The sequence below is a fragment of the Melanostigma gelatinosum genome (assembly GCF_949748355.1).
Source record: "Melanostigma gelatinosum genome assembly, chromosome: 15".
In the NCBI taxonomy this organism is placed as follows: Eukaryota; Metazoa; Chordata; class Actinopteri; order Perciformes; family Zoarcidae; genus Melanostigma; species Melanostigma gelatinosum.
Genome location: NC_136648.1, coordinates 11,895,812 through 11,913,311, shown reverse-complemented (window position 1 = coordinate 11,913,311; position 17,500 = coordinate 11,895,812). Strand labels below are relative to the sequence as shown.

Below are 17,500 nucleotides of genomic sequence, written 5' to 3'. Positions count from 1 at the left end.
CCAGGTGCATCGGGGGCCACAGCACGCTGGTGCTGTGGCCCCACCGACCCCCCTCCCCTCCGGTAGTGACTACCAGGGCTCCGAAAACACTTAGAAATAGATTGGAAAACTTGATTTCATCCAGGCTCTGTCTGTGGTGAATGAGGCCAAATTTGCATCGGGGATGCACCTGGTCCATCAGGTAAGTCTCCTAAACCATAGGTGGGCGTACAGGTCACGGGCGAGAAGTGCGGAACCTCGGATCTGCGCGGATGGGCCTCGGGGCGGGAACCTGGCTTCGGCTCCACGCGGATGGGCCGGTATATACAGGCTTATACAGGTCCCTACCAGGTTGTCGGTGAGTTTGATAGTATGGTGTTGGTCGTGGAGAACCATCAGGTAACCATCAGGTAACCATCAGGTCCATCAGGTAAGTAACACGTTTTTATTGTACAGGCTTATACAGGCTTATTGAAATGAAGCCTCTTTCCTGGGGTAACACGTTTTTGTGTTACCCCAGGTGGACCAGGTGGCCCCTGGGGGAGCGAAGGGGCCCCAGGCTTGTTGCAGGGCATAGGTAGTGTCCCCACCTGGCTGTCGGTGAGTTTGATAGTTTGATAGTTTGATAGTTTGATAGTATGGTGTTGGTCGTGGAGAACCCAGGTGCATCGGGGACGATGCACCTGGGTTGCCTCTTTCCCGGGGTAACATGTTTTTATTGTACAGATGCAGAGATGCAGAGTCCAGGGAGGCGTTGTGGAGGTCCAGGTGCATCGGGGCGCCTGGGTTGCGTCCATCAGGTGAGTCTCCTAAACCATAGGTGGGCCTACTTCGGCTTCGGCTCCGCGCGGATGGGCCTCTGGCTGATTGAAATGAAGCCTGTATATACAGGCTTATACAGGCTGATTGAAATGAAGCCTCTTCCCTGGGGTAACACGTTTTTGTGTTACCCCAGGTTGACCTTGAAATGAAGCCTGTATATACAGGCTTATACAGGTCCCTACCAGGTTGTCGGTGAGTTTGATAGTATGGTGTTGGTCGTGGAGAACCATCAGGTAACCATCAGGTCCATCAGGTAAGTAACATGTTTTTATTGTACAGATGCAGAGATGCAGAGTCCAGGGAGGCGTTGTGGAGGTCCAGGTGCATCGGGGGCCACAGCACGCTGGTGCTGTGGCCCCACCGACCCCCCTCCCCTCCGGTAGTGACTACCAGGGCTCCGAAAACACTTAGAAATAGATTGGAAAACTTGATTTCATCCAGGCTCTGTCTGTGGTGAATGAGGCCAAATTTGCATCGGGGATGCACCTGGTCCATCAGGTAAGTCTCCTAAACCATAGGTGGGGTTTTTTTTTGTTTGTTTGATACATTTTGTCTTGTTTTGTCATGACATTATTTCAATTTATCCATTGAATAAATGGTAAATTGATACTTATACTATACTTATGTGCATCCAGTCTTAATTAATGTAACTCAAAGGTGGTAAATGCTGGGGTGAGTGCTAAAAAGTCAAAAGTCCTGCAGGACATTCAACAATGCTGGCAGTATTAGCTGTGATGCAAACAAAGAGTGCTGAGAGGGAAGTGCTGCCTTTGTCAAAAGACCTGTTGCAGTTATGGATTTGGTTAACCACATGTTTTAGTTTGATGGCTCTTCATTGTCTCGGACTACATGTCACTTTGCTCTTTTACTGCAGTGGAAAGAGAGCACATTTGCTTTGTGAAGGAAGGTCCCATTTGATTAATATATTTACTTTTTATTTCAATCAAATGATTACTTACCTATTTGTACTGTGTCTGTTTTTACCTCTACATCTGTGGTGGTATTATTTCATGGATGCCTAGGTATGTCCCTCCGGACCAGGCAAGAACAGTAGCAAGTGTCCAGGCCTCCGTGTCTGGCTCCTCAGCCAGCAGCACTGGTAGTACCCCAGAAGTCCAACCCCTCAAGACCCTGCAGCTCAACAAGACCCCACTACGCCAGGTAACACAGATGTACACTGAGGCTCCATTCGTCCATTACAGATATGCATCTATAATGGTTTTTGGTTGGAGAAAAGCTTTAACTCTCAATTATTTTTTCCCGGCTACTGTCCAGTCACCAGCGCTCAGTCGTTCCCAGGCTCACAGCGCCGCTCAGGAGAAGAAGTTTGACTTGCTGTCAGAACTGGGAGGAGACATCTTTGCTGCTCCATCCGCTCACACTTCCAGCTCCACCAACTTTGCCAACTTTGCACATTTTCCAAGCCAGTCAGGTAAGATAGCTTTCTCTCAAAAGTCACACTCGATACAGTGTTTAGCCTTTGGTATCTCATCATCCCATGCATTGCCCTGCCATTGTTTTTATTTCCACATTCATTGTATGTGTTCATTTTTCCTTGTGTATGGCTGCAGCACCTCAGGGTAACTCAGATACCAACTTTGCCAACTTTGAGGCATTTGGAAACACTACAATTCCATCCCACCTGAGCACGTCCCCCCCCTCAAAGTCCTTTTCATCAGGTACCCCCCTCCCCTCCATTGTCTTTCCTCCACCCTTTCCACACACACTCACCCTCATCTCGGTATTTGTTTTTTCATTTCTTACCCACTGTGTCCACACAGAGCCCTTTCTGTATCCAGCAATCCGCTAGAGATGCTGAGAGCGTGTGCTGCTTATCACTACTGTTGAAAACTTGATGGAAGCACATTTCTCTTGGATAAGATTTTAGTTTTATTTTTTATTATCTTAAAACAGAATAAGTTGTTAGTGATGCTGGGCACAGACCAATACACCCTTTCAATTCCTCATGCTTTTTCCTGAATCATTTAGTTAATTCTTTGTCTCATTAGTCTGTCTTTTTTCATTTTCTCCTAAATTTGTTGAAAGGGGGAGGTGTGCCAATCCCATCTATGTCTCGTGCCATCCCTGCCCAGTCCAACCGTAGAGAGGATCGCTATGCTGCTCTGGCTGAGTTGGACAACAAGCTCAGCTCCTCTGTTACTTCAGGCAGCAGTGTGCCAGGGTGAGAGACGGGCAGACACACACACACACACACACACACAGTAATATTGTAATAGCACTGCCGATACATTTTTGCAAGAAACCGTTAATTTCCTGCAAAGTGCACCTGGAAAGCCTGGAAAACTTCTGTGTCAATAATCCATGAATTTGATTAATTCAGTGCGTAACGTGTGTTGTTGAATAATGTTCCTCACATGGTGAAAGGATGGCGTTGATCACGTAGACACCAGGAGAATGTGTCTATAAGAACTCCTTTCACAACTGGTTTGAAACGAAAAAAGCCTGTAAAAAGGTTCACAATATCAGTGAATCCGTTCTCACGGTTTATTAATGCCTGCCATGCGTACTGCATGTATTTAACTGGCGTAATAACATTTCTTTTATTTCTTTACAGGAACATATTTGGTTCATCACCAGCCCAGAATCCACCTGTGTTACCCAGCATGCAGCCTGGCTTTGGAGGTGGCTATAGTGATTACTACTCCAGCGGCGCACACAGTGTGACGATATATTTTCAGAGCTGTACATTTTTATACACGTAAATTGAAGACTCATTTAGCAAATTCCTCCTGCATTTCATCCAGCCGTCCCATCCACAAATCCCTTTGTTGCTGCAGCTGTTGCTCCGGAGATGGCCATCAACCCTTTCCAGGCCAATGGCAGAGCTCCAGCTGCAGGTGTGTGTGTGTGTGTGTGTGTGTGTGCATTTAAAGCTGAGTGTATTCAACAAGGCACATTTTTAATTCAACGTTTCTGTTGCTTTGATGCAACCCAGTTACATTGCCAAGTAGCTTTGTGGTTTGCCAACAAATGTAGAATTTACTCCTGTCGTGTGTGTGTTTGTGTGTTTGTGCATTTGTGTACACACACACTGCATGTGTCTCATAGCCTCGTTTGGCACTGGCTCTATGAGCATGCCCGCTGGCTTTGGGAACGCGTCTTCCTACTGCCTCCCGACCAGTTTCAGCGGAAACTTCCAGCAGCAATTCCCCGGCCAGGCTCCCATCCTTTACTCTCAACCTGGGGCCTACCACCCTCAGTCCAATGGTTAGTGGCCTCTTACCCTGTTCCTCCTGTGCAGTACTTGTCAGTGAGTCAGGCCACGTGCAGCATTTTATGTTCTCTTTATCTACATGATGACCATTTGTATTGGGAGTTATTTCAAAGTAAGACGTATCAGTGGCAGCTACTGCACAGTGATAAAAGGTTGCATTTAGGGTACAAAGCTTTAGGGTTCTGCTCTGTACAAAGCTGTGGACCAGAACCACAGTGAACAAACCCGACATAAAGCTCGATTCACACCTGAATCTGACATGCTTGGCTTTCTTTTTACTGTTTTAGTCCCTCATAATTTAGTTCTGTGTATCTTTGACTCTTTACGACCTGTTGATATAACGGTTGCAATGAAATGTTATCATCACACAATGCTTAACTGCTGGAGAGAGCAGACTCAACCTGTAAATCCCTTTCTCTGTGTCACCCCTAGGCCCTGCATTCCCAGTCTACGGTCAGAACAAGCCGTCCATGACGCCCTTTGGGCAGCCCATGGTTGGCCCTGGCTTGTCCAATAACCCATTCATGGTGAGCATGAACTTCTTGTGTTAAAGAAGGAAATAATGGATGTACTGGGTGGGGCTTATCTTTATCAGTTTAAAAAAAACAACTGTACTGATTGATTTCACAGCTCTATTTATAACATTTATTTTGAAGAGATAATTGTTTCAGTTCTGTTGGTGTCTTAACTCTCATTACCTCTCTCCTTTCAGGCTGGAGGCCCGGTTGGGTCATTCCCTTCAGCGGGTTCAACCAACCCATTCCTGTAGCACAACTCCCAGTCTTTGCCACCAGAGGGCAGCATGCAGCACATATTCAACGCATACCTTCTGTCATGCAATTAGTGGCAGTGCATCTTTTTTCAAGAACTTACATTTTTTATTTTATTTTTTTCATAAAAAAAAGTTTACAACACTATGAAGGAACACAAAGGACTATATTAAAGACGAAGGGACTGTTATGGGGGGGGAACGGGTTGGACTATATACAATACATTATATGCTTTTTATTTTTTTGTTTATGACTGTAAGCTCTGTGCATATCATCATTTGTAATCACAATTAAGTACATGTTCTGTATAACAAAGGCTGAGTATACACACACCTTATGGAAACCCACTACAAACTATCTACGTAGGTAAGGGCATAGACGAGATTATTATCTGGTTGTAATCAAATCCACGCTCTCTGGTTTGAAGCAACTATGACGATGCAGGTATGTCATTTTCAAAAGGGATTTATTTTTGTTATTTTAGCATCATTGTGCTTTTACTGGAACTAAAGTGCAAAACTGTCCTTTTATTAACTTACAAGTTGCCTGTAACCCAAACCGTGTATGGTTAAATTAGAGTAATATCCCAAGCAGGTGGATGGGATACAGCATTGATCCGGGGCTGTTAGACATCCTTTTATTATTATTGCCAATATATGTGAAATAGTGGAAAAAAGCGTCAGGCTTTTAAAAAATTTGAAACCAGGGTCACCTCCTTGAATATGTAGCCAGCATAGATTTCAGATTGTTTTAGGCCACTATCTAAAGGGACAGACATGTCTACCAGAGCACAAATGGTGGAAAGAGAAGAGAGTATTTCTGTCTCCTGTTACCCCTCCTAATCTATAAATATTGGTAAATTGTTAAATATTCTTTAAGTGACCTCTCTTCTGCTTTCAGATATACGCTACATTTTAGGAATATGGTGAAGACAAAAGACTTAAGAAAGCTTCAGGGTTGTGTGTGTGACCCAAATTGGGTTGCGTCAAAATAAGTGCACTAGTTCTTCACATGGTTGTGGGTGACTTGTCCTCTTGACGGGATATGCCAGGTTTACCAGACCCTGCCTAGACAAATAAATGTACAACATTTTAAACAAAACATTCATGCAGGATAACCACCTGGCTTGATCTTAACTAAGGTGCTGGAAGTATCAAAGAGTTCAAACTGAGAGAAGAGATCTCCGCACACTTCGATCTATGCAGAGTATGCTTTGTGAAGGGTCTCTTTAAACACAATATTTATGAAATGTTAGTTGTGTTGCATTCACTACACTCCCTTGACATCTGTCTTCTTATTTGCTTTCTTATTAAAAAGCTTATGGAGTGAAGAGCAGGATGAAGAGTACAAATCTTCTTTCTGTTTGCTTTAAATTAAGGCAAGCGAAAAAGGAACAGATTCATTGAGGGATTATTACATTACAGGATCAGCCTGGGACTGAACCAGTGTCTCATTTGTGCCACCAGTGACTAACTATGTGTTTCTTGTCTTTACAAGATTAAGTAAGAAAATGTGTACATATATAAATATATGTATAAATAAATTAAAAGATTTTTAACTACAATCTTGACTTTGTGTAACTATGTGTTTTGATGATTCCATCAGAGAGGATATTAAATGTTTATTTGGTACGACTAAGCTGGTGGGCGTTACTAATATTGTGTATATTTAACTTGTCAATTAGAATGGAGTGGTCTCGTGTGACGTCACAGTTTAGCTGTCGGCCATGTTGGAGTACACACAAAGCCACTGGCATGCACGGCTGAGTCGCATAACCTATCGGTGGTGAACTTTTGTGCTGTCTTTGGTTGTGGCAGCAGAGCTGATAGAGACAAGAAATCATTCTTTCGTTTGCCAGCGGTCATTACACATCAAGGAAATGACACGAAGGAGCTATCCAAGCGACGTCGCGAGAAATGGCTGTCACGCATCTCTCGAGATATAAAGGAATGGAATTTGGAGTACACTCGAGTATGTGCGGATCACTTTATAAGTGGTCAGTGATTTTATTTACAAATTCGTTTGTGAACAGTATTTAATAAAGGAAATATAAATTAAACTTGGACATGAGAAGGTTACCGAAGCTTCATCGGCCCGTGACAGCAGTCGGTGCCAGAGACTTGTCGAGCGTGTACAACAGGCGAAACACATAGATGCAGCCTCAGCATTGCTTGATATGAGTTTAACGTCGGATCATATATATATATATATATATATATATGTATATATATGTATATATATGTATGTATATGTATATGTATATATATGTATGTGTATATATATATATGTATATATATGTATGTATGTATATGTGTATATATATATATGTATATATATATATATATATGTATATATATATATATATATATGTATATATATATGTATATATATATACATATATGTATATATGTATATATATATATGTATATATATATATGTATATATATGTATATATATATATGTATATATATATGTATATATATATATGTATATATATATATATGTATATATATATATATGTATATATATATATATGTATATATATATGTATATATATATATGTATATATATATATATATGTATATATATATATATGTATATTATATATATTATATTCAAAATATAATATATCCAAATGCATAAATGCTTTAAGTAGGTTTCATCATGATAAGGTTATACATTCTATGATAATTACTCTGTACCACATAGAAGCAAGCAAATCACATCTATACGGTCCTGACAAGGCTCTCTTTAATATTGTTGATTCAAATGTTGGTTTAACAACAACAAGAAAAAACAAGTAAGAGAAGGCTCTGTCATCTTGAACGTCACTATGTGAAAAACATGAATGCAAGAAGCTTTCGCAGTTGAGAGCCACACGCACACAGCCGTCAGTCATTCCCTCTGAAAGCACTGCTAAATTCATTTGTAGGAAAACACGTCTTCCTGTAAATCCTATAAATCTAAACAAACAAAGTTATAGTGGTGCCACGGTGCCTCAACAAGGAGTTAACTCCATTAATCATGAGGCTCACTTCCAAAATGAGAAGTCTGTCCGCCATGCCAATGAGTTCAATGTTTAACTTGTTTAGGAAGCAAAAGTATTTCCTAATTCCTCCGAGAAGCAAAAGATGGAAAATACTTACGATATCTCAAAATACAGTTTGAATACCAGAACCACGAAAAATAAAGTTAAAGTTGGAAAACACTTAGAAAAATAACGCTATGAAAATGCAGTTGGAATACCAAAACCAAGAATCGAGGGTGCATATGCCGACTTCGACCCCGTCCAACATCGGCTGTGGGGCTCGGTTTATTTGTCTGACAATTTCTCAAGTGAGAGCACGTCAAGGCCGACAATTGAAGGGGCTTGTCCCGTCTGTGCGTTCTATTTTCGGGGAGATATGGACCCAGTTAAACCCGTGCAACCCGGAAATTGGGTCCGTTGTACTCCGAGACCCGCGAACGTTAAGTTGTAAAATACGAATAAAATAACCATCCAAAAATGAAGTTGTGATAGCAGAACCACCATGAAGATGTGGACTACCAGAAGCACCGAAAGAAATGAGTTAAACTTGTAAAATAATTCGAAAAATAGCGCTATGAAAATCGAGAACCACGACCCTCAAACGTCGGAGTATCGAGGGTGCACACGCCGACTTTGACCCCGTCCAACATCGGCTGTGGGGCTCGGTTTATTTGTCTGACAATTTCTCCAGTGAGAGCACGTCAAGGCGGATAATTCGGCGTGGTGGTCTCGTCTGTGCGTTATATTTCCGGGGAGATATGGCCCCGCAAATCCCCGAAATTCCGGCCCTTTGCCGACCTCGTGAGGCCGAACGCATCTCCGATCAACCTAGACCTGCGTGTAGAGGGCGATGAGACCTACAATTCAGTGTCACGGGCGAGGCTGTGCGTGCTTGTTTCGCGGAGATAGCGCGTGTGGGAATACCAGATCCACAAAAACAAAAAAAAAGAATAAAAAGTCAGTGTCGCCACGGAGGGGGAATCGGGGGAATGGGCGAAGCGCTGACGGGTTCAGCGCTTCGCCACTCCCCCGATCTTGGTAATTTTCATAGGTGGTCAAAATCGGGGGAATGGGCGAAGCGCTGACGGGTTCAGCGCTTCGCCCCTCCCCCGATTTTGGCAATTTTGGGTCAAAATCGGGGGAATGGGCGAAGCGCTGACGGGTTCAGCGCTTCGCCCCTCCCCCGATTTTGGCCATTTTCATAGATTGTCACCAAGCCACCTTGCGCACGATTACAGAAACTCAGTTTTCAGAAAAGAGCTAACCAGCGAAAATTTTCGAGAGGTTGAGCCGAAAACTGGTAGAACTGGTGCGGACCAGGGGAATCCGACTGTTTAATTAAAAACACCAATGGCGCGCAGGCCGGTCGGGTGATTGAGCAGTCGGCTGGATCGTACCTCCACGTGGTGGTCCGCGGGCAACATCGTTAAAGATGGCGAACACGATCCGTAAGTGCCCCAAACGGCCGGAGCCAAGAGAGGAACTTGGACTTCGTGAATGCGTATGTGAGTGTGAGTGTGAATGGCGTGTGAGGGCACGAACGCAAATGCATTCCGTTGGCACGCTGGTGCTGTGGCTAGCACAGTCACCTAACAAGAGAGGAACTTGGACTTCGTGAATGCGTATGTGACCCTGGTGAGACCTGTCAAACGGTAACGCAGGTGTCCTAAGGCGAGCACCTGGCTTGGCCTCTGGGCGAGCGAAGGGGCCCTAGGCTTGTTGCAGTAGTGTCCCTACCAGGTTGTCGGTGAGTTTGATAGTATGGTGTTGGTCGTGGAGAACCATAGGCGTTTTTATTATACAGGCTTATTGAAAGGACCAGGTGCATCGGGGATGTGTCTCGGCCAGGATACGGACCACCATGTGAGGGCACGAACGCAAATGCATTCCGTTGGCACGCTGGTGCTGTGGCTAGCACAGTCACCTAACAAGAGAGGAACTTGGACTTCGTGAATGCGTATGTGACCCTGGTGAGACCTGTCCCTACCAGGTTGTCGGAGAGTTTGAAAGTATGGTGTTGGTCGTGGAGAACCATCAGGTAACCATCAGGTCCATCAGGTAAGTAACACGTTTTTATTTTACAGGCTTATTGAAATGAAGCCTCTTTCCTCTTTCCTACAGATGCAGAGATGCAGAGTCCAGGGAGGCGTTGTGGAGGTCCAGGTGCATCGGGGGCCACAGCACGCTGGTGCTGTGGCCCCACCGACCCCCCTCCCCTCCGGTAGTGACTACCAGGGCTCCGAAAACACTTAGAAATAGATTGGAAAACTTGATTTCATCCAGGCTCTGTCTGTGGTGAATGAGGCCAAATTTGCATCGGGGATGCACCTGGTCCATCAGGTAAGTCTCCTAAACCATAGGTGGGCGTACAGGTCACGGGCGAGAAGTGCGGAACCTCGGATCTGCGCGGATGGGCCTCGGGGCGGGAACCTGGCTTCGGCTCCACGCGGATGGGCCGGTATATACAGGCTTATACAGGTCCCTACCAGGTTGTCGGTGAGTTTGATAGTATGGTGTTGGTCGTGGAGAACCATCAGGTAACCATCAGGTAACCATCAGGTAACCATCAGGTAACCATCAGGTCCATCAGGTAAGTAACACGTTTTTATTGTACAGGCTTATACAGGCTTATTGAAATGAAGCCTCTTTCCTGGGGTAACACGTTTTTGTGTTACCCCAGGTGGACCAGGTGGCCCCTGGGGGAGCGAAGGGGCCCCAGGCTTGTTGCAGGGCATAGGTAGTGTCCCCACCTGGCTGTCGGTGAGTTTGATAGTTTGATAGTTTGATAGTTTGATAGTATGGTGTTGGTCGTGGAGAACCCAGGTGCATCGGGGACGATGCACCTGGGTTGCCTCTTTCCCGGGGTAACATGTTTTTATTGTACAGATGCAGAGATGCAGAGTCCAGGGAGGCGTTGTGGAGGTCCAGGTGCATCGGGGCGCCTGGGTTGCGTCCATCAGGTGAGTCTCCTAAACCATAGGTGGGCCTACTTCGGCTTCGGCTCCGCGCGGATGGGCCTCTGGCTGATTGAAATGAAGCCTGTATATACAGGCTTATACAGGCTGATTGAAATGAAGCCTCTTCCCTGGGGTAACACGTTTTTGTGTTACCCCAGGTTGACCTTGAAATGAAGCCTGTATATACAGGCTTATACAGGTCCCTACCAGGTTGTCGGTGAGTTTGATAGTATGGTGTTGGTCGTGGAGAACCATCAGGTAACCATCAGGTCCATCAGGTAAGTAACATGTTTTTATTGTACAGATGCAGAGATGCAGAGTCCAGGGAGGCGTTGTGGAGGTCCAGGTGCATCGGGGGCCACAGCACGCTGGTGCTGTGGCCCCACCGACCCCCCTCCCCTCCGGTAGTGACTACCAGGGCTCCGAAAACACTTAGAAATAGATTGGAAAACTTGATTTCATCCAGGCTCTGTCTGTGGTGAATGAGGCCAAATTTGCATCGGGGATGCACCTGGTCCATCAGGTAAGTCTCCTAAACCATAGGTGGGGTTTTTTTTTGTTTGTTTGATACATTTTGTCTTGTTTTGTCATGACATTATTTCAATTTATCCATTGAATAAATGGTAAATTGATACTTATACTATACTTATGTGCATCCAGTCTTAATTAATGTAACTCAAAGGTGGTAAATGCTGGGGTGAGTGCTAAAAAGTCAAAAGTCCTGCAGGACATTCAACAATGCTGGCAGTATTAGCTGTGATGCAAACAAAGAGTGCTGAGAGGGAAGTGCTGCCTTTGTCAAAAGACCTGTTGCAGTTATGGATTTGGTTAACCACATGTTTTAGTTTGATGGCTCTTCATTGTCTCGGACTACATGTCACTTTGCTCTTTTACTGCAGTGGAAAGAGAGCACATTTGCTTTGTGAAGGAAGGTCCCATTTGATTAATATATTTACTTTTTATTTCAATCAAATGATTACTTACCTATTTGTACTGTGTCTGTTTTTACCTCTACATCTGTGGTGGTATTATTTCATGGATGCCTAGGTATGTCCCTCCGGACCAGGCAAGAACAGTAGCAAGTGTCCAGGCCTCCGTGTCTGGCTCCTCAGCCAGCAGCACTGGTAGTACCCCAGAAGTCCAACCCCTCAAGACCCTGCAGCTCAACAAGACCCCACTACGCCAGGTAACACAGATGTACACTGAGGCTCCATTCGTCCATTACAGATATGCATCTATAATGGTTTTTGGTTGGAGAAAAGTTTTAACTCTCAATTATTTTTTCCCGGCTACTGTCCAGTCACCAGCGCTCAGTCGTTCCCAGGCTCACAGCGCCGCTCAGGAGAAGAAGTTTGACTTGCTGTCAGAACTGGGAGGAGACATCTTTGCTGCTCCATCCGCTCACACTTCCAGCTCCACCAACTTTGCCAACTTTGCACATTTTCCAAGCCAGTCAGGTAAGATAGCTTTCTCTCAAAAGTCACACTCGATACAGTGTTTAGCCTTTGGTATCTCATCATCCCATGCATTGCCCTGCCATTGTTTTTATTTCCACATTCATTGTATGTGTTCATTTTTCCTTGTGTATGGCTGCAGCACCTCAGGGTAACTCAGATACCAACTTTGCCAACTTTGAGGCATTTGGAAACACTACAATTCCATCCCACCTGAGCACGTCCCCCCCCTCAAAGTCCTTTTCATCAGGTACCCCCCTCCCCTCCATTGTCTTTCCTCCACCCTTTCCACACACACTCACCCTCATCTCGGTATTTGTTTTTTCATTTCTTACCCACTGTGTCCACTGGTCGAGCCCTTTCTGTATCCAGCAATCCGCTAGAGATGCTGAGAGCGTGTGCTGCTTATCACTACTGTTGAAAACTTGATGGAAGCACATTTCTCTTGGATAAGATTTTAGTTTTATTTTTTATTATCTTAAAACAGAATAAGTTGTTAGTGATGCTGGGCACAGACCAATACACCCTTTCAATTCCTCATGCTTTTTCCTGAATCATTTAGTTAATTCTTTGTCTCATTAGTCTGTCTTTTTTCATTTTCTCCTAAATTTGTTGAAAGGGGGAGGTGTGCCAATCCCATCTATGTCTCGTGCCATCCCTGCCCAGTCCAACCGTAGAGAGGATCGCTATGCTGCTCTGGCTGAGTTGGACAACAAGCTCAGCTCCTCTGTTACTTCAGGCAGCAGTGTGCCAGGGTGAGAGACGGGCAGACACACACACACACACACACACAGTAATATTGTAATAGCACTGCCGATACATTTTTGCAAGAAACCGTTAATTTCCTGCAAAGTGCACCTGGAAAGCCTGGAAAACTTCTGTGTCAATAATCCATGAATTTGATTAATTCAGTGCGTAACGTGTGTTGTTGAATAATGTTCCTCACATGGTGAAAGGATGGCGTTGATCACGTAGACACCAGGAGAATGTGTCTATAAGAACTCCTTTCACAACTGGTTTGAAACGAAAAAAGCCTGTAAAAAGGTTCACAATATCAGTGAATCCGTTCTCACGGTTTATTAATGCCTGCCATGCGTACTGCATGTATTTAACTGGCGTAATAACATTTCTTTTATTTCTTTACAGGAACATATTTGGTTCATCACCAGCCCAGAATCCACCTGTGTTACCCAGCATGCAGCCTGGCTTTGGAGGTGGCTATAGTGATTACTACTCCAGCGGCGCACACAGTGTGACGATATATTTTCAGAGCTGTACATTTTTATACACGTAAATTGAAGACTCATTTAGCAAATTCCTCCTGCATTTCATCCAGCCGTCCCATCCACAAATCCCTTTGTTGCTGCAGCTGTTGCTCCGGAGATGGCCATCAACCCTTTCCAGGCCAATGGCAGAGCTCCAGCTGCAGGTGTGTGTGTGTGTGTGTGTGTGTGTGCATTTAAAGCTGAGTGTATTCAACAAGGCACATTTTTAATTCAACGTTTCTGTTGCTTTGATGCAACCCAGTTACATTGCCAAGTAGCTTTGTGGTTTGCCAACAAATGTAGAATTTACTCCTGTCGTGTGTGTGTTTGTGTGTTTGTGCATTTGTGTACACACACACTGCATGTGTCTCATAGCCTCGTTTGGCACTGGCTCTATGAGCATGCCCGCTGGCTTTGGGAACGCGTCTTCCTACTGCCTCCCGACCAGTTTCAGCGGAAACTTCCAGCAGCAATTCCCCGGCCAGGCTCCCATCCTTTACTCTCAACCTGGGGCCTACCACCCTCAGTCCAATGGTTAGTGGCCTCTTACCCTGTTCCTCCTGTGCAGTACTTGTCAGTGAGTCAGGCCACGTGCAGCATTTTATGTTCTCTTTATCTACATCAGGGATTCCCAAAGTGGGGTGCGCGCACCCCTAGGGGTGCGCGAGCTGCCTCTAGGGGGTGCGCGAGAGGAAAAGTGTAATGGCGGTCTGATGGTGTAATAATATTAAATATAAAAAAAAAATGTAATTTAAATTTAAAAACTGTCAGGCGGGACATCTGAAGCTATCAGTCGTAAAAGAGGAGAGGGACAGAGAGAGAGAGGAATCGGAGGCGAGGGGAACGGAGAGGTGCAGTTGGGGAGAGACCGGGAGAAGAAATCGAGTCAGAGTCAGAGGAAGATGAGACGGAGGAGACCGAAAGGAGGAAGGGATAGCACAGACACATCGGGAGCACATCGGCCCATCGCGGAGTCAAGGTGAAAAAAGAGGAAACGAGAGAGCATCAGACTGGGAAAACAAGAGGAAATATGATGAAAAGTATGTGTGTCTGGGCTTCACTTGGATTGGCAACGCAGATTCCCCAAAGCCACAGTGCGTGGTGTGCAGTGAGGTTCTGGCTAACAGTCTGAAGCTCTTATTTACGTCGCCACCTGAACACCAAGCATGCCAGTGCAAGTCAAAAGCCCCTTACATTGTTTATAACGAAATTGGAGGAGTTACAAAACAGCCAAAACCAACTGGAGTCTCATTCATGTGTTGGGTCTATAAATGACGCACTACGGGCTTCATATCTGGTTACAGAATAGCGAGAAAGGGGCTACCGCACACAATCGCCGAAGACGTGAGCTTGCCAGCTGCCAGAGAGATGGTGGAATGTATGATTGGGGAGAAAGAAGCAAAAAAGTTGTGCATGATCCCGGTGTCCAACAACACTGTGTCGCGCCGCATCGATGCTTTGTCCGAAGACATCCTGGCTACATTAGTCGCTCATTAATTGTAAATTAAATGTGATAATCTGCCTCTGAGCCTGTGCGTGTGTGCTCGCCATCAGTATTGCTCTTTAAAAGTGACGCCTTGTGTCACTGAAAGTTATTGAAACTTTGTTGCAGTGTTTCAGGGCGTTTTCACACCTTCAGTTCATTTGCTTTGTTCTGATTCAGGGATTAATATGATACAATGTTGCAGTTTGTGTTCACACTGCAACATTTAACAGCGGACTAAATATTGTAAACTAACGCCACGCGCGAGCAAACTGTTCTCTCATTGGTCCGATTCTTATGCGCTATGAAGGCTTAAAAGGCTCTGTTGCTTCTTTTTTTTTTTTTTTTTTATTAACGGGGGGGGGGGGGGGGGGGGGGTGCGCGAACCCGGTCGGGATGTAGAAGGGGGTGCGCGGCCTAAAAAGTTTGGGAACCGCTGATCTACATGATGACCATTTGTATTGGGAGTTATTTCAAAGTAAGACGTATCAGTGGCAGCTACTGCACAGTGATAAAAGGTTGCATTTAGGGTACAAAGCTTTAGGGTTCTGCTCTGTACAAAGCTGTGGACCAGAACCACAGTGAACAAACCCGACATAAAGCTCGATTCACACCTGAATGCAATCTGACATGCTTGGCTTTCTTTTTACTGTTTTAGTCCCTCATAATTTAGTTCTGTGTATCTTTGACTCTTTACGACCTGTTGATATAACGGTTGCAATGAAATGTTATCATCACACAATGCTTAACTGCTGGAGAGAGCAGACTCAACCTGTAAATCCCTTTCTCTGTGTCACCCCTAGGCCCTGCATTCCCAGTCTACGGTCAGAACAAGCCGTCCATGACGCCCTTTGGGCAGCCCATGGTTGGCCCTGGCTTGTCCAATAACCCATTCATGGTGAGCATGAACTTCTTGTGTTAAAGAAGGAAATAATGGATGTACTGGGTGGGGCTTATCTTTATCAGTTTAAAAAAAACAACTGTACTGATTGATTTCACAGCTCTATTTATAACATTTATTTTGAAGAGATAATTGTTTCAGTTCTGTTGGTGTCTTAACTCTCATTACCTCTCTCCTTTCAGGCTGGAGGCCCGGTTGGGTCATTCCCTTCAGCGGGTTCAACCAACCCATTCCTGTAGCACAACTCCCAGTCTTTGCCACCAGAGGGCAGCATGCAGCACATATTCAACGCATACCTTCTGTCATGCAATTAGTGGCAGTGCATCTTTTTTCAAGAACTTACATTTTTTATTTTATTTTTTTCATAAAAAAAAGTTTACAACACTATGAAGGAACACAAAGGACTATATTAAAGACGAAGGGACTGTTATGGGGGGGGAACGGGTTGGACTATATACAATACATTATATGCTTTTTATTTTTTTGTTTATGACTGTAAGCTCTGTGCATATCATCATTTGTAATCACAATTAAGTACATGTTCTGTATAACAAAGGCTGAGTATACACACACCTTATGGAAACCCACTACAAACTATCTACGTAGGTAAGGGCATAGACGAGATTATTCTCTGGTTGTAATCAAATCCACGCTCTCTGGTTTGAAGCAACTATGACGATGCAGGTATGTCATTTTCAAAAGGGATTTATTTTTGTTATTTTAGCATCATTGTGCTTTTACTGGAACTAAAGTGCAAAACTGTCCTTTTATTAACTTACAAGTTGCCTGTAACCCAAACCGTGTATGGTTAAATTAGAGTAATATCCCAAGCAGGTGGATGGGATACAGCATTGATCCGGGGCTGTTAGACATCCTTTTATTATTATTGCCAATATATGTGAAATAGTGGAAAAAAGCGTCAGGCTTTTTAAAAATTTGAAACCAGGGTCACCTCCTTGAATATGTAGCCAGCATAGATTTCAGATTGTTTTAGGCCACTATCTAAAGGGACAGACATGTCTACCAGAGCACAAATGGTGGAAAGAGAAGAGAGTATTTCTGTCTCCTGTTACCCCTCCTAATCTATAAATATTGGTAAATTGTTAAATATTCTTTAAGTGACCTCTCTTCTGCTTTCAGATATACGCTACATTTTAGGAATATGGTGAAGACAAAAGACTTAAGAAAGCTTCAGGGTTGTGTGTGTGACCCAAATTGGGTTGCGTCAAAATAAGTGCACTAGTTCTTCACATGGTTGTGGGTGACTTGTCCTCTTGACGGGATATGCCAGGTTTACCAGACCCTGCCTAGACAAATAAATGTACAACATTTTAAACAAAACATTCATGCAGGATAACCACCTGGCTTGATCTTAACTAAGGTGCTGGAAGTATCAAAGAGTTCAAACTGAGAGAAGAGATCTCCGCACACTTCGATCTATGCAGAGTATGCTTTGTGAAGGGTCTCTTTAAACACAATATTTATGAAATGTTAGTTGTGTTGCATTCACTACACTCCCTTGACATCTGTCTTCTTATTTGCTTTCTTATTAAAAAGCTTATGGAGTGAAGAGCAGGATGAAGAGTACAAATCTTCTTTCTGTTTG

General features: G+C 44.2%; 2 protein-coding genes across 5 annotated transcripts; both read left to right on the top strand.

The window, feature by feature from the left end:
• Nucleotides 1–698: 698 nt before the first annotated feature.
• LOC306788910 (arf-GAP domain and FG repeat-containing protein 1-like) lies at nucleotides 699–5,159 on the top strand. 4 transcript variants are annotated; one of them, XM_079284628.1, is made up of 10 exons: nucleotides 699–1,299; nucleotides 1,824–1,962; nucleotides 2,077–2,233; nucleotides 2,373–2,480; nucleotides 2,848–2,983; nucleotides 3,377–3,444; nucleotides 3,600–3,659; nucleotides 3,871–4,029; nucleotides 4,469–4,563; nucleotides 4,749–5,159. In XM_079284628.1, exons 1-10 carry the CDS (start codon nucleotides 1,259–1,261, stop codon nucleotides 4,803–4,805), a joined length of 1,020 nt encoding a protein of 339 aa, XP_079140754.1. In that variant the 5' UTR covers nucleotides 699–1,258; the 3' UTR covers nucleotides 4,806–5,159. The 4 variants fall into 4 exon arrangements, with proteins under 4 accessions (XP_079140754.1, XP_079140752.1, XP_079140755.1 ...); XM_079284626.1 differs by having other exon boundaries at nucleotides 3,567–3,659; XM_079284629.1 differs by lacking the exon at nucleotides 2,373–2,480 and having other exon boundaries at nucleotides 3,567–3,659.
• A 5,554-nt stretch (nucleotides 5,160–10,713) lies between these two features.
• Nucleotides 10,714–14,049, top strand: LOC306789803 (arf-GAP domain and FG repeat-containing protein 1-like; the record flags this gene model as incomplete). Its single annotated transcript, XM_079285872.1, has 8 exons — nucleotides 10,714–11,314; nucleotides 11,839–11,977; nucleotides 12,092–12,248; nucleotides 12,388–12,495; nucleotides 12,865–13,000; nucleotides 13,392–13,459; nucleotides 13,615–13,674; nucleotides 13,886–14,049. Exons 1-8 carry the CDS (start codon nucleotides 11,274–11,276, stop codon nucleotides 14,047–14,049), a joined length of 873 nt encoding a protein of 290 aa, XP_079141998.1. The 5' UTR covers nucleotides 10,714–11,273.
• Between the last annotated feature and the right edge of the window lie 3,451 nt (nucleotides 14,050–17,500).

Excerpts from the sequence above, each read along its gene's own strand:
- LOC306788910 (XM_079284626.1), top strand. The coding sequence starts at position 1,259 with ATGAGGCCAAATTTGCATCGGGGATGCACCTGGTCCATCAG. Across the intron at positions 1,963-2,076 it reads ACAAGACCCCACTACGCCAG|TCACCAGCGCTCAGTCGTTC; the intron begins GTAACACAGATG and ends GCTACTGTCCAG. Across the intron at positions 4,030-4,468 it reads CTACCACCCTCAGTCCAATG|GCCCTGCATTCCCAGTCTAC; the intron begins GTTAGTGGCCTC and ends TGTCACCCCTAG.